Here is a 16,122-nt window from a genome sequence, read left to right as displayed (position 1 = left end):
GGAGCTGGAGAAAGTCCAGGAGGAGGGGGTCAGCTCCCAGGAGGGCACTGACCAGTTCACAGTTATGTGTGTGTGGGGGGGTCACTGCCGGTACTGCTTACTGGCTGAGGCTCCGGGCATCTAAGGAGACAGCCTTGTGACCCACGCTGAGGACAGGTTGTGTTTGTCAAGCCAGGTCCAAGAAAATTCTAAAACATTCCCCCCCCGCCACCCCCCTCGCCACACAACCTTTTTTTTTTTTTTTTTTTTGGCAGAGGTATGGGCGAGGGTAAGGCCAACTGGAGGTGCTTAGGACTTAATCCTGTCTCTGCACTCATGCCTGGTAGGGCTCCGGGAACCAGGGTTAGCCGCGTGCAAGGCAAGCACCTTACCCTCGGTACTATTCCTCCAGTCCTGAGAACATTCCCTTCTAAGTTCACTTTAAAGACAGGCCGGCTTGGGAGTCACGACAGAAAGCAGAGAGAGGGTGAGGGGGAAAAGCAGAGATCCATCCCCTTCACCCTGTCACTCCTCCGGCTGCAATGTGCTGGCGCCCCCTGCAGGGTGCTGGCTGGGAACTGCAGTTCTCCCTGCCCAGTGCTTTCCCTGCCTGCTGCTGCTGGCCTTTGGGACAGGTGCTGTGACCGTTGGCCAGTCTCCTGCTCCATCACCTGATCCGGCGCTGACCCTCAAGGGGTCTGCCTGCAGCTGCAGTCAGGCAACTGTGACCTACCCTGTCTCACTGCCTGGCACCTCTCCTCTTCTGAGCAAGAGGGGAGGGCAGGGGGTGTACGCTGGCCCCTGAAGGCCAGGAGGGTGGGGGAAGGGGACTCCCACACCCCCCTGGGGCTTGGCCGCACCTCCAGGGCACCCTCAGGAGCGGGGGGTTGGCTGCAGCTCCCAGCACTGTCCACGGCTCCTCCCTCTAGCAGTAGAGGGGGGCTCCTTGTACCCCACTCCCGGCCAGTGTCTGGGCTGGGCCTCCCACATGCCCTGACACCCTCCAGAGCCAAGAAACAGGGATGTACCTACCACTCCCGGCACAGAGCAGGGAGCAGGACAAGAGATGCCTGGCCGGGGAGCTCCTCAGGGGAGCCAGCGCGCCCCACCCACTCTGGGGCACTGTCAGCTAGCTCTCCTGAGCTCCTGGTAGTCTGAGACGATGCACCAAAACCTCTTCCAACCCACAGGTCCCGGGTTCTTGCCTTCTGATGCAGGAATAGGAGGGCTGACAGGGAGGGAACAGTCTATGCTCCACTCCCCGTCCCCTCCCCCCCACACACATTGTCCTGATCTCCCTGCACAAGCTTGGAGCCCGTAAACCCCCCAAGTCCTACCAAAAAGGCAGTGCATCTCAGTATTTCCCACCGGTTTGCAACTGCAGAATAAACCTGCATGGCACACCCGTGTGGAGGTCATACCTGATTCCTCCACGGCCTCTCCCTGAAGTGCAGTTTGGGGACCATGGATGGGGACGGGGGGTCATTCGAAGGGCCTAGTGGGGGGTGTGAGGCCAAGGCCCCTCTGCAGCCAAGTCAGGACCCTTGGGGCACCCAGTCTCAGGCCCTCTCCTCTCCCTCTCTGGCCCTCCCTCCTGGTAGAAGTGGGGGTGCCTGGAGGCCTTTATATGAGGTCATGGAGTCCCTACATATCCTGGGATCCTGGGCACATGCGACAACACCATCTTTTTGTTCTGTTTCATTTTGGGGTCACACCCAGTGTGCTCAAGGCTGATTCTTGTTGGGTCACACCCAGTGATGCTCAAGGGTTACTCCTGGCTCTGCACTCAGGAATTACTACTGGCAGTACTTGGGGGACCAAATGGGATGTTGGGAATTGAACCCAGGTCGGCCACACGCAAGGCAAACGCCCTACCCACTGTGCTATCATTCCGGTCCCTCAGGGTCTATTCTTGGCTCAGGGATCACTCCTGGAGGGCTCAGGGGGCCAAAGGGGGTGTCGGGGATCGAACCCCGATTGGCTGCAGTGTCAGTCGAGCTCTGGCTCTGGACCCAGGACCAGAATATCTGAGCCAGGAGCAGCACACACAGTGCTCCCTTAGGTTTTGTGCTCAGCCCCAAAGGGCGGTTTTGAGGAGACACTCTAGGTCACCCCCTTTCATGGTCAGTGATGATGCCTGCTACCCAAACCTGGATACTCTCTGGGACAGAGCTCCCTCCGTCCCTGAGGCATGCGGCTTGGGGACACTCTCAAGGCACCAGCTATGGCGCTGCTCCTCTCCTGCTCTCTGAGGTTCCACAAAGCCCTTCCTCCTGCCAGCAGCAGGTATCACTCCTGCTGGTCATCCCTCCGCTGAGACACAACCTCTCTGAGTCCCTGACTGCCCTCAGTTCCTTCACCTCTCCCCGCCTAAGAAGTGGTCAGCGCGTATAATGTCTCGCGGGGTACACTTCCGCTCCCATAAATCCGGATGCTCCACGAGAGCAGGGAGGCTGCCCACTCGGCTCCGTCTGGCATTCAGCCCCTGGCCTCCACTCTGAGACACGGCCAGGGTTCAAGAGAAGGTGGGATCACGGAATCCAAGAGGGAATGGCCAGGGAGGTGAAATGGAGATCGACGTCAGCAGAGCACATCGCAGCTGGGATGCCCCAGGGAAGACGTAAGAAGCTGGCTCACACGTTGTCTACCCAAGGTACCCAGAGGGTCAGGCAGAGGGGGATCCGGAGGTGCAGTGGGGGCAAGGCACTGCTCCAAAGTCACAGAGCAGGCTGGCGTGATGTGGGATAAACTTTCCCGGGGTTCTTAACTCATGTCACTCACAGTTTGTTCCATCTGTGGACCTTGACACATGGCGCGTGATGCTGCTGGAATTCCTACCCATGCTTGTACCAGGAAAGACAGACTTTCTGACAGATGAGCAGGCTACCCCCGTAAGAAACATGCGTGAGGGGCCAGAGCAATAAAACAGCAGGTAAGGTGTTTGCCTTGCATGCAGCGGACCAGGGTTCGATCCCTGGCATTTCCTATAGTGCCAGGAGTAATTCCTGAGTGCAGAGGCAGGAACATGTCCTGCCAGGTGTGGCCCCAAAGTCAAAGGGGGGCGGGGGGGGGAGGGGAAGGGAAACATGAATGAGATGTGCCCAGCTAAGAGAAGCTAACAAGATAGATATTCATTGTCCCCTTTCTGTACAGGGAAATTTCAACTGCAGCCAGGAAAACACAGAGGACTCAAGGTCTTGAACATGAAGCTTTGAGAAAGGGGAGACAGAAAGGGGAGATGCCTCCCACCCTCAAAAGCTGCGAAAGGTGAAAATGCATTCCTGTCCAACGGGAATTAGGAGCTTGGAGATCACAGGTGGGAATGGACGGGGTTGGGGGGGGGTGTGAGGGTGTGATGCCATAGGGGTCTAGTGTGGGAAATGCCCCTCCTTCCTGGATTTCAGTCTTAGAACACTGGAGAGTGCAGGCACACAGTGGAGAAACCGGTGTTCCCTGCCCCCACCCCAACTGTTAAAGCGCAGACCCTGGACAGCAGCCTGATGATGATGGGCATTTAGGGTTCCCCTGACACCCCCGCTCTCGCTCTCTGTGGCCTGCTGAGCTGACGGCGATCAGAATCCCAGGCTCCTGCTTGAGGCGGAGAGAGCAGACTAACAGAGAGACGGGAGTCGTGCAAAAAGAGGACGCCAGGGCAGGGTCTCAGGCTGAAGGCCACAGGGATGCGTGCAACGCCCGATGGCCACCACCAATGCTTAGGCGGTGAACTGAGTGAGGACTCAGGGTTCCTACAAGGTGAGGCTGTTGGAGTTCTTGCACAGCAGACGGGAGAATCCTGCTTTTGAAAACATGGAGCGTTTACTAGAGATCCTGACACATACTGAGCTAGCAGGAATTCTCCAACCATAGAATAAGGGTTTCCTAAACCTCCTCTACCACAAACTAAAGTTCAGCCTTTGCCAGTAGCAAGCTGATCTGTAAACAACTGAACTTCTGGCCACACACACACACCAACAAACAAACAAACAAACAAACAAAAAAGCAGCCATTTTTCAAAGAGAGACAACAAAATCCAGGCATTCAAACAGAGCACCTACACCATATAAAGTAGAATAAAACTCATCATCAGATTAAACCAGGAAAGTGTGACTAATAATCCAGAGAAAAGGTGACTGAAAATCAAGTATAATTCATCATATCTCATCAAGAGAACCACATAGGACAAGGATGATGGGACTGACAAGAACGTTAAGATTTAAGAAAATTATAAACAGAATGAAGAAAATGATGCTGAAAGAAACTGGATGAAAATTACAGAGATAAAAATAGGATAGCCGAAGTCCATGTTCACTAGATGAATTTTTCTCTAATAAGACAGATTAGATTTCTTAGATGATGGGTGACTGAAGACAGGGCACTAGAAAACAAAGAGTAAAAACTGGAATATTTCAGCTGATCTGGTCATCGAATATATCTAATATATATAGTCTAATATATATGTATATGGCCTCCATAGGAGAGAAAGGAGAGGCTGCGGAAGACAAGTAATTAATGAAATACTGATAGAAAAATTTCCCTAAATCTGATGAAAAATATATATCCATCTACTGATCCAAGAAGCTCAATGAACTTCAAGCAGAATAAATACAAAGAAAATTACATACCATAAACAACTTGCTGAAAATCAATTTTATTTTCAGTGAGAAGAAGGAAGTACATAAAAATACTCAGGGAGAATTAGACACAATATAGAGTTAACAACTGGAATGACCTCTGATTCCTCACTGAAAACATGAGGCAGAAAATGAATTATTTGTGGGTGGGTGGGATGTACCCTATTGCTAAGTCACACCCCACCCTTAGAATGAATGATATTTTTATTGTGCTGAAAAAAATTCAACCTAAAACTGCATATCCAGAAAAAGTATCTTTAAATAAAAAAAGATAAGAAAATCATCTTTGGTAAAAAGGATTCATTCACCAGTCGATCCTTAAAGAAATTTTAAGGGAAGTTCTTTATTGAAGAAAGAAAAAATGGTAATAGATAAAATTCCAATATACATGAGAAAGGAAAAAATGACAATTTAAAGGAATAAAAATACTTGTTGGGTTTATAGCATATGTAGGCATATGCATATGGAATAAAGAGCAAAAAGAATTGCAGATAGTAAGCGGAAGCCTTCTGTCACGGGGTTCTTATGTGTGATGCATGATTCATAGGAGGTTCTGATATGTTACAGATGTTTATTACAAACCACAAAGAAAACAGTCAAAGTACTTGGAGAGATGAAAAGTGTTGGTGGGGGAGGACAGTTAAGATAGAGAAGGGACCAGTATGACAAGGACAGTTGGGGATGATCACTCTGGGCAAGAAATGAGTGCTGAAAGGAGGCAGAGGGACATACATGAGAGCCTTTCAGTATCTGTACTGCAAACCATAATGCCCAAAAGGGTGGGGGTGGAGGGAGAGAGAGAGAGAGAGAGAGAGAGAGAGAGAGAGAGAGATGGAGACAGGAGACTGACAGAGACAGAGAAGCACCTACCATAGAGAAAGGCTGGAGGGAATTTTCGGAGGGAAACCTGGGACATTGATGGTGGGAAATGTACACTGGTGAAGGGATGGGTGTTGGAACACTGTATGACTGAAATCCAATCATGATCAATTTTGTAACAGTGTATCTCGTGGTAATTCAATTAAAAAAACAAGTAAGCAGGCATTGATGTAGGCATACATCACTGGTGGCTCACCCTTGGATGTGGCATAATTAACACATATTGCAGTATTGGTATCAACATATTTAAAAAATCTCAGTAATTATTAAAGAAAGCAAGAAAAGAAAAATAAGAGAAGATGGGACAAATAGAAAAATAATACAAGACGGTAAAATTTATGTAAGATGGTAGAATTAAATTTAACCATATCAATAAATTATCTTAAATATAAATGGCTAAACATTTCAGTTAAAAGACAGGGATTTCCAGGCTAGAAAATTTCCTTTCATATGGAGAGGAAATGAAAACCCAACACAAAATAAAAACATCAGCATACAAGACAACAAGAGAAAAATAAAGGAACAAAGTATAAAAAATTACTTTCCTAAAAAAATGGCAATAATCACTGTAAATAACAGTGACATGCATTCACTAGTTAAGCTACGTAGAGCATTAGGGTAGATCAAAACCCCCACATTTTGCTGCTAACAAAAACTTCACTTAGCTCAAAAGATAAATACAGACCCAAAGTAAAGGCTGAAAGACAATCTTACAAGCAAATGGTAACCGAAAAAAGGCAGGTACAGCCACACTTAATATCAGATAAATCAGATTTTTTTTTTCCAGCTAAAAAGGTAAGAAAGGAATGGACGTTGTATATCGAATAAGGGCTTTGAACAAGAAGATGCAATCCTGATACACATCCACAAAATGTTGAACATCAACATACATTAAGCAATTATTAACAGAAGAGCCACACTGAGGCAACAAAGAGACTAAAGACTTTTAACACCCCATTCACAACCATGGAGAGATCAACCATGGAGAGAATAAATACGGAAATAATTGCCTTAATGTCAAACTAGACCAGATGGACTTAATCGACGTTTTCAAGAACAATAGCCATAAGTGCGTAAGGAACGTTCTTAAGAGTAGACCATATGTTGAAACACAAAGAAACTGTCAAACTTAGGAGGACTGAAATCAAACCAATATCTTCAGTGATTGCAATGCTGTATGATGGGATATCAGCCACAAAAAGAAATCTGGAGAAACCTCAAACATTTGAAGACCGAGCAACATGCTTCTCAAGAATCACTAGACCAATGAAGAATGGAGAACAGAAATTAAAATACTTGGATGTAAATAAAAAGGAAGACATAAGTTATGAGAACTGCTCATATGTACAATATATTGAAACGAAGCAGATGAACAGGCGAAACAAAATAAATGAGCGATAGCACAGCGGGTAGGGCGTTCGCCTTACAAGCGGCCAACATGGCCGACCCGAGTTCGATTCCTCCGCCCCTCTCGGAGAGCCCGGCAAGCTACCGAGAGTATTCGATATGCCAGACACAGTAACAACAAAGTCTCCAATGGAGACGTTACTGGGCCCGCTCGAGCAAATCGACGATCAACGGGAGGGCCTTTACCTTTACCTTTACCTTAAGGATCAATAACATAATCGTGATTATCAGGGGTGGGGGTAAGAGTCGTGTCGGTATAATGGATAGTGGGTTTTTTTTTTTTGCTTATTTTTTAAATTAAAAGTTAGTATTATCTTTTAGTTTTCAAAAAAATCTGTTCGGAGCTGGGGATGTGGCTCAGTGGTAGAGCACATGCCTTGCATGTGTGGGGTTCTGTGTTTAATCCCTAAGTATTGCAACCACCCCTACCCCACCTCACTACCACCACCACCAACAGCAAAACAACCAAACAAACCCTCTCCAGTTAAAGAGATGACTTGACATCAGGAACTTAAAATTTAGAAATCATAATTTCAAACAGATGTAAAAGCTGCTGCACAATTTTCTTTATTATGAATATCAATAGCAAACCATTCATTAAAGATGTGATGCTATTATTACCTTAGGACTATACCTCCCTGGGCTGAGAGTTGCTTCTGACAATGATATAAAAAGGGAAAAAAAATTCCTGGGGAATTTTAGATAGATGGGATCAGAAAACAAGTTCATAAAGGCAAATTATCTTCACAAACAACCACAGGTTTTAAAGAAATTAGAAATAAAAAGAAAAAAAAAAGAAAAACTTCAAAGAAGGAACTTAGTCCTCTCTGGCAATGAAGAAACATCCTTAGTTCACTTCAAGGTTTAATGTTTTTGGTAGTCTTACTTCATATGTTTCATGAAACTATAAACATGGTAACTTAAAAAATAAATCCAAGTCATTTACTTTTATCTACATAAGTGATAAGAATCATAAAATGACTTTAACAAGATGTAGGAAAAAGCGTGAAACATCAATTAATGATCCAGACTCTGGGCGGGAGGCAGGAGAGAGAAGACAGGACGCATAGCTCTTGCCTTACAGAGAGCCAGTCCCAGTTAGGTCCCTGCCACTGCATATGCCCTGCGAGGAATGCCAAGAGTGATCCCTAAGCACAGAATCAGGAGTAAGCCATGAGCACTGTCAGGTAAGCCTTGCCCCCACACCCCCCAATATTTGAGCTAATTAATAATAAGGAGTTCTCAACTGATAAATGACAAATGAAATCTATGGAGTATAGTGTGCTTACGTGTACCTGTAGCACTGTCCTCCCACTGTTCATCGATTTGCTCGAGTGGGCACCAATAATGTCTCACAACAAATCGTGAGACTTGTTACTGTTTTTGGCAATAGAATACGTCATGGAGAGCTTGCCAGGCTTTGCCGTGAGGGTGAGATACTCTCGGTAGCTTGCCGGGCTCTCTGAGAGGGGGCAGAAGAATCAAAGGTGGATCCCCGGGTAGGCCATGTGAAGGCAAACACCCTACCCGCTGTGCTATCGCTCCAGCCCTAACTAGTGAAAAAATGATTCATACTAGATTAAAAAAATTAATATGAATTTTAGATTATATAGATTAGATATAGATAGAAATAGTTATATAGATTCATATTGTGATTGGGAACAAGGCACAGAGAGAGATTTTTTTTCTATCCAATGCTGTACTTGAGGTTCTAACTAGTCTAGCAAACAAGGGGGAATAAAAGCAATAAAAGGAATATGTCAGAAAGAAAGAAGCAAAACTATTATCAACAGATGCTTTTGGATATGCAAAGAAAATCCTAGAAAGATTTTGGCAGAAAAACTGTTAGAACTAAAAAAGTGAACTTGGCAAAGTTGCAAGACATAACTTCAATTTATAAGAATCAACTCTTTTGATAGGTAATGGAAACAAACTGGAAATTTGAAAATCACAGTGGCATCAAAACTTAATAATTTAACAAAACAAGTACAGTTTGTTTACTCTGAAAGTCCAACTGCAGCTAAGATGATGAAATGACCTACATGCTTAAGATCATACAGAGACTAAAAGATCCAGTATTATGAGGCTGCTATTTCCCCAAAACTGGTGTATAGATTGGTGAATTTTTTTTCCCTTTGTGGTCACATGGGTCAGGGGTTACTCCTGGTTCTGCACTCAGGAATTACTCCTCGTGGTGCTCAGGGGGCCATGTGGGATGCCTGGGATTGAACCTGGGTCAGTGTGCAAGGCAAACACCTACCTGCCGTGCTATCACTTCGGCCCCAGATTGGTGTAAGTTTTTGTTTTTGTAGAAACTGACAAGATGACTACTATTTATGTGGAAAAACAAGAATCTCCAGCATAGACAAGTATTTTTTTTTAAAGATGCTTAAAAAACAATAGGAGTACCTGATTTAAGATGCACTACATAAAGTAAAATGACCATGTTGACATAAGTCAACCATTGGAATAGAAACCTGTATTTGTGTAAATACCCAACTGATTTTCAACAAAGACTCCAATCCAAAACAAAGGGAAAAGGACACTTTTTCACTAATGATGTTGGAACAATCAGATTATCTGAATGGAAAATGAATCTCCCCATTCACAAATGTTAACCTGGAAAGGAACACAGACTTAAACACAAACTTAAAATGATAAAACTTAAAAAAGTTAATAAAGGAGAATAAGCACACCATCAACAGACAGGTCAGGAAATCTCGAATAGCATCCCAAGACATACCAGGATCCATAGCAGGAAATAAACTGTAAAGAAGATGTCACCGAAATACAAAAGTAACTGTTCACCAAACAATACTCTGAACCTTAGCCAGCACACCCAGGTCTAGGAGCAAATATTCACTCTGCATGCAAACTGTACGCTCAAAGACGAGGGTGGTGGCTTGAGAAGATCAAGAGAACTCTTGATAGATTACTATTAATAATATGAAAGATTACAAAAGGGCCGATCATTGAATGAAAATGCACTTGATCTCATTAGTCATCGGAAGAGAGAAACTTGTGCCACAATGAGGAATCACCAGAACGAAAGAATGAGAAGTTAGCGACACCCAAGGCTGGCAAGGACGGGAAGCAGGTGGAGACCCCACCGAAACACAAAATGCTGGAGCTGTTTCAAGAAAATGGTTAGCCAGAGCTGTCAAAGTGAAAGATGCTTGCTCCCGTGACCAGGCTACTCTACTCCCTGGGATTTAAGTGAAGAAAATGAAAAAGGACATCCACTAAAATCCTCAGGCATTTCCACCGGCTCTCGGAAAGGCTGAAAACAACTCAAATTAACAAGCAAATACCCAACAGCCAACACCTGCAGGAATTTCAGACAATGGAATACTGCTGGGTGGTGAAGGAGAACAGCCTCACCTAGGAGTCTTAAAACAGTTCACTGAGTGGCTGGGAGGCAAAGGAAAGCACATTATATGTACTCATCTATGACTTCTGAGGTCAGCTGAATGCTCTCAGCAGAACCAAGTGTCCCAAGGCCTGGCCTGGCTACCACCGGATACAGCCAGCAGGCCCAGCCTCTAAATTCCACGCCGTGGGGCCAGAGCCATAGCACAGTGGGTAGGGCGTTTGTCTTGCATGCAGCTGACCTGGGTTTATTTCCAGGCATCCCATATGATCCCCCGAGCACCACCAGGAGTAATTCCTGAGTGCAGAGCTAGGAGTAACTTCTGAACGTTGCTGGGTGTAACCCAAAATACCAAAAAAAAAAAAAAAAGAAAATGAAAATATTTCACATAGCACCCATGAGCTCCAAACATCGCCGGAGGGGCTATTTCTGGGTTGGCCTCAGAGAACTGATCGCTGTCACTGCCCAACTAACTCAGGTTTTACATGCAAAGGAGGATGCTAGGATCTTCCTTGAGAAATAGAGAAGAGAGATTCATTCAAGAAACGGCTGCAGAAAGATGAAGAAAGAAGTGTCCACAGAGAGCAGAAAGAGAACTCAAGGCCCAGACAGAGAGGAGGATGGGCCTTCAGAAGGGAGAAGCCACTGGGTGCGTGGAAAGAAATCCGGGTGCACCCATGTGCCCCTTCACTGTGAGGTACCTTTGGGCTCCAGAGTTTGAGCTTGGAGTAGTTGAGTTCAAAGCTAAACTCCACCCTATTAACTATGTGATCTCGTTCTAGTAAAAGTCACTGGGGGCTTTGGGGGGGATGCCCAGGTGCTATCCTCTGAAGGCAGGAACCCCCCAGTTGTGGCTGGCCCTGTGGCTTTACCCTGTGAATGCATTCTGGGGAGCACCTCGGGGTGAGGGAAGGGGAGGGGGCGGGCAGTCGCCACTTCCTTGGCAAGCACAGGGAGCTAGATGCCCACACAGCTGTCCTGTGGTCCCCTTGCTGGGGGGAGAAGGGGGCCCTGGAATCCTATTTCGCTCATCCCTAGCCTTGAAGCCTCAGTACCGGCACCACCATCAGGGCCCAGCTCCTCTGCCACACCCAGGACCCAGCTCTGCAGCTGTGAGGCGGTCAGTTGGTGGGCCGTCATACTGGGTCTGCATGGCAGTGTGACTTCCTCCAGCTGGGCCTGATTGCCCGTCTTCCTCTGGTGATGCCAATGATCCAGTCCCTCGCCCCACCCCCCCCGTGAGCTCCCACAAATGAGAAGTCAGAGCCTTGAGCCAGGATGGCGGAGGGGGGGGGGGGAAGGCATGGGGTCACCCTAGGGTCTCGAGATGAGCAGAGGCAGAAGCCTGGCCCAGGGCTTACCCCTGAGAGGAAAACGCTCAGGGTCTAGACGCCCATCTGCCCGGCACCCTCCTGCTTCTCCCTGCTAACCTAAATCCTTGGGTGCACCCGCCTGCCTGAAGCAGCATAGGCACCCCCTAGACCTTAAACGATCCCTCTCCAGTCCTGGATATGGCGTCCCACCCACAGACTAAGGTGTGGGCCTCCCCTGACACCCTCTGGTGGAGGATCAACACGCTTGACCGGGTCCCTCTGACTATGGGCAGACTGAGCGCCTGCCCCTCCACATCTGTGGGCTCTGAAGCTGAGGAGTGTGGGAGACCGGCAGGGCCCTGCCCCCACCCCCGTCCTCCCCCAAAACCCCCTGGTCAGGGGGAGGCAGGGGCATGCCCGAGGTTCCACAGCAAGGGGGGAATCCAGAAGAACACGCTGGGCTTCTGAGTCCTGGAGAGAGGAGGGCTCCTTCTAGCAAGTCCCGCCCTCATCCCGAGAATCTGTTGGCGTGGCCTTCCCTCACCTGGACGCCGCCTGGGCTGGACACAAGCCTTGCAGTGAAGGGGCCAGGGCCACTGAAGGAAGGATTTGGACCAGGAACGTCCAATCTCCTAGAGCCAAGCCCCCTCATGGGTCCGGGGTTCTAGTCCACGGAGGGAGGACTCAGCAGTCCCGGCCCAAGGACGGGGCTTTCCCAGCTGTGCTGCCTTCTGTGACCAGGCCGGAAGTGGCCACGAGAGACCAGCCCACACGAAGCTCCCCTTGGCTGCCCCCCTCTCCTGGCCAGGATGCAGAGTCCTGACCTCCAGTTGCCCCTCCCCCCTTCTCCCTCCCCCCCCCCCCCCCAAGCGGAGGAGATACTCACTGATGGGGGCGTGCAAGGCCACGTGCTCCTGGTAGGGCGTGTAGTACTTGTACTGCTTGCCGCAGAACTCACACGTGTAATTGCCAGTTTCTACGTGAGGAGGAGGAGAGGCGAGTGTGGGAAGGGGCGCCGTGACCCCGTTCTGAAGCTGCACCCGTCGGCCCCCTTCCCCACCCATCATCCCCAAACGCCGCCTCACCCTGGGACCATGGAGCTAGAATCAGGAGCCCTGCCCCCCGGGTTCGAGTCCCAGCTCTCCCATTTGGAGCTGGGTGGCCTTGGGCGAATCTCTTAACCTCTCTGTGCCTCAGCTTTGCTAGCTGTAAAATGGGGGCGATACCGGACTGCCTCATGGGGGGGTTTGCTGTGAGGATTAAATCTATACATCAAATGCTTCGAACAGTACCTGGTACATGCTAGTCTCCTTCCTCGCTCCCCTACAGGTCCCGGTGCTCGAGAAATGCCTGGTGGGTCCCTCTGACCTCCAGGGCCGACCTCGCCATCACCCCTTCTGTAAGCCCTGCAGTGGCCAGTCCTTGGGGTCCCCTGGTCTCTAGGACCTCACATGCCTCCCCAAGCACCCCCGAGCCCCCAGCAAATGGGGTCACTTCTTCTCCTAAAGTCCCCCCAGACTTTATCTTTACCTCTCTTTTGGCACTGCCTAACTTCTTTCTTCTTAAAAATTTCTGATGTAATACTGTTCACTGGGGGAAAATTATAAAATACTGATAAATACAAATACAAAAGCTTACGAATCAGAGAAATTTCAAACACCTATTTAACCCCCAAACCAAGAAGAGCAGCTACCCTTGGGGTAAAGCGTGCAACTGGCCAGCTGGCCCCGGGGACTGAGAGCCCACCCCTCGCTCCCCGTCTCGCTGGGGCACGCTCTTCTTACTGACATCCTGTCTGGCTCCTACAGCCCTGTGTGAGCCCGCCCTGACCTACAGCCTCTGGGTAATAATAGAAATAATAGTCACCAATATAATAATTTATAGCCACCGATCTCCACAGCATGATTTGATTTTCAGACTACCGAGTCTGTCAGTCGCTTAAACAGGGGACACTTGGGTTGCTTCCAGTGTCTGTCCCTCATCAAAAGAAAATACTGCTGGACTGACATCCTCGGAAGGTTTGTAAACTTACTCGTTACTTTTGCACATCGCTGCGAAAGCAAGATGCTTGCACAGAAACAGGGACAAGCGAAGGGACCCATCTTCCAGGCTTTTGATAACCAGGGTCTCAATTACCCGGCCAAAGTTTGGGCTGATGTCCAGGCCAATCGGAAAGGCTGAGAACACCACTGCTGAATACTCGGCCTGTAGCCTGACCACCGGAAGTACAATCGTTTACTTAAAAAGCTGTCTGAGCAAAGGTATGGAGGTGTGTGCGGGGGGACTGATGCCTGAGTGGTGGAGAATGATGATTTCCCACCACAGTCAACTTTATTTTCTATTTATCTGAGTTCTTAAGTGGGGGGGGGGGTGGCAGAGGAGGGGGACACACACACGCTCTTCCTTGCTCATGAACTATGGCAACTTTCCCAGTTGCGTCCAAGGCTTCCACGGGCAGGTCTGCAGTATCTTTATCGCTAACCACTCTGAGGGTGACGTGCTTTGTTTGCTGTGTTCCAAGTGTTTCCTTCTTAGGCTCTTTGTCCATGGTTTGCCTCTCGACACTGGAAGCCTTTGGGTGGAGTGTGGGGAAGAGTCTCAGTGACGCTTGAATTCATGGATCAGTCCTGGGCTCCCACATGCAAAGCCTGTGTTCTGGCCCTTTACTCTGCCTCCTGGGCCCTCAAGAGAGATGCTTCCCGTTATCTTTTTGTAGTTCAATAGTTTTCATAGGCAAGTCACCGACATCGGAAAAGATTCTGTGTTGCTGGCAGGCTTCAAAGTTGTGAGATTTAACAACCATTATTAACCCTATACAATCTTATTGGCTTGCCATGCTCAGGACTAAATATTAGGATAGATCCTATTATGTAAGCCTAGCTTTAAACTTTAGACACAATGTGACTTCGGGTTCATGAGATTAAGTCCCCCACTGGGAGCTGCAGCCTTTACCACCCTATACTAGACTGTTTCTCAGAGTGATGCCAGGGGCCTGTTGAGTTCCGCATATGAGGGACCCATCAGAAATGCGGAATCTTGCAGTACAGGAAGTGAGGTGCACATATTGTAAGGAATCCCCTGATCATTGCAGGGTGAAGCCCGGGAGGCACTCTGATGACTGCAGGTGATCCCCCACACCACAGGGTCAGCAGCACCACATCAATGAACCCTTGAATTGAACCACTGGTGGTCAGGTTGGCCAAGAACTCCTGGGAGGGTCCCCCGGGTCTGCAGAGCACTGCTTATAAGATCTCCTCTGGTCTCTGGCTCCTCCAGTGCAGAATCCCAGGGGCTATAGATGTAACTACAGGGTTGGAACATGTTTGTGTGTGTGTGTGTGTATGTGTGTGAGACAGACAGAGAGGAAAGAGAGGGAGGAGAGAGAGAGAGAGAGAGAGAGAGAGAGAGAGAGAGAGAGAGAGAGAGAGAGAGAGAGAGAGAGACTATCAGGTCCCTGGGGGTGATCCCCATGATGTAGCGTATGTCAGGATTTGCCCCAGACCTGATCAGAACAATTTATGGAATGAAATTCTGCCATCTGTGTCTTAGCAGGTCCCCTAGAAGATTCTAACACACGGGAAAGTCTAAGAACCACCACTCAAAGGACTGCTAGAGGAACTAATAGGAATTGCTGCTCACAGTGCTGACTCATCAAATCTTCCTTTCTCCTTGTCTGCCTATGCCTAAATGTGCTTGTCCCTTCATTCCTGGAATGGAAACAGTGCTATATACCTTTCAGAGCCACCCAAGTCTAAGGCTTTGCCTCCATGCAGCTTTCTAGTCTGGCGAAGGAGGCCGAGAATCGAAGCAATCACACAGACAGTCGGAAAGCGTTCGGGTAAGTGGGTGGCAGGTTTATCTGAAGTCACTGTGAAACAGAGCCAGGAAAATCCTAATAGAAACACAGTGACGCTCTGGAGCAGGGTTCCCTGAGACACAGGAGCCTGGGCCCAGGGTAAAGGAGAAGGGAGGAAGCTTGTTATAGCTTCAAATAAACCTTTAGGACTTGGATTATTTTAAATGAACCGAGACTCTGCTTTCTAACTAACGGAGATCAAGCCATTTGCTTTTATGCCTGTAACTCTTGGTTTCATTGGGTTTCTGAACTGATTCTGCTTCTTTTTCCCTTTCCCATCCGTCCTTTCAGCACACTGACGTTCAAGCTCTTCTCCCTGCCTTTCCATTATTTTCCAATCTTCTCCACTGTTTTAGACAGCCCAAGAGATGTGGTCCTCTAATGGCCAGGCCCAGGCAGGAAATGACACTTTCAAGTCTATTATGATTGAGAAAGGTAACTTAATCTGGGGCATATCAAATGTCTCATGTTTGAGTCATCCACAGAGGCTGGCATGACATAGGTACTGGGCCCCACCCAAAGATTCTGCATCCACAGGCCTGGCATAGGGGCCCAGCAATTCACATTTCCAATAGGCTTTGAGGATATACTGATGCTGTTGGTGGATACTGTTTTTTTTGTTTGTTTGTTCATTTGGGTGTATTTGGGCCACACCCAGTGGTGCTCAGGGCTTACTTATGGCTCTGT

At 48.1% G+C, this 16,122-nt stretch overlaps 1 protein-coding gene across 1 annotated transcript in view; it reads right to left on the bottom strand.

The window, feature by feature from the left end:
• ZNF618 (zinc finger protein 618) overlaps positions 1–16,122 on the bottom strand; it is a gene marked incomplete at its 5' end in the record, with an annotated part of 185,654 nt that overhangs the window by 24,603 nt on the left and 144,929 nt on the right. The window contains 2 exons of the mRNA XM_056135376.1: positions 12,466–12,555; positions 13,110–13,169. Coding sequence (XP_055991351.1) covers positions 12,466–12,555; positions 13,110–13,169 — 150 coding nt within the window. The remainder of the gene's footprint in view (positions 1–12,465; positions 12,556–13,109; positions 13,170–16,122) is intronic.

The sequence above is a fragment of the Sorex fumeus genome, unplaced genomic scaffold (genome assembly GCF_029834395.1).
Source record: "Sorex fumeus unplaced genomic scaffold, SorFum_2.1 ptg000111l, whole genome shotgun sequence".
NCBI classification, from domain to species: Eukaryota; Metazoa; Chordata; class Mammalia; order Eulipotyphla; family Soricidae; genus Sorex; species Sorex fumeus.
The sequence above is the reverse complement of the archived record's forward strand: the minus strand, read 5'-3'. Positions and strand labels throughout refer to the sequence as shown.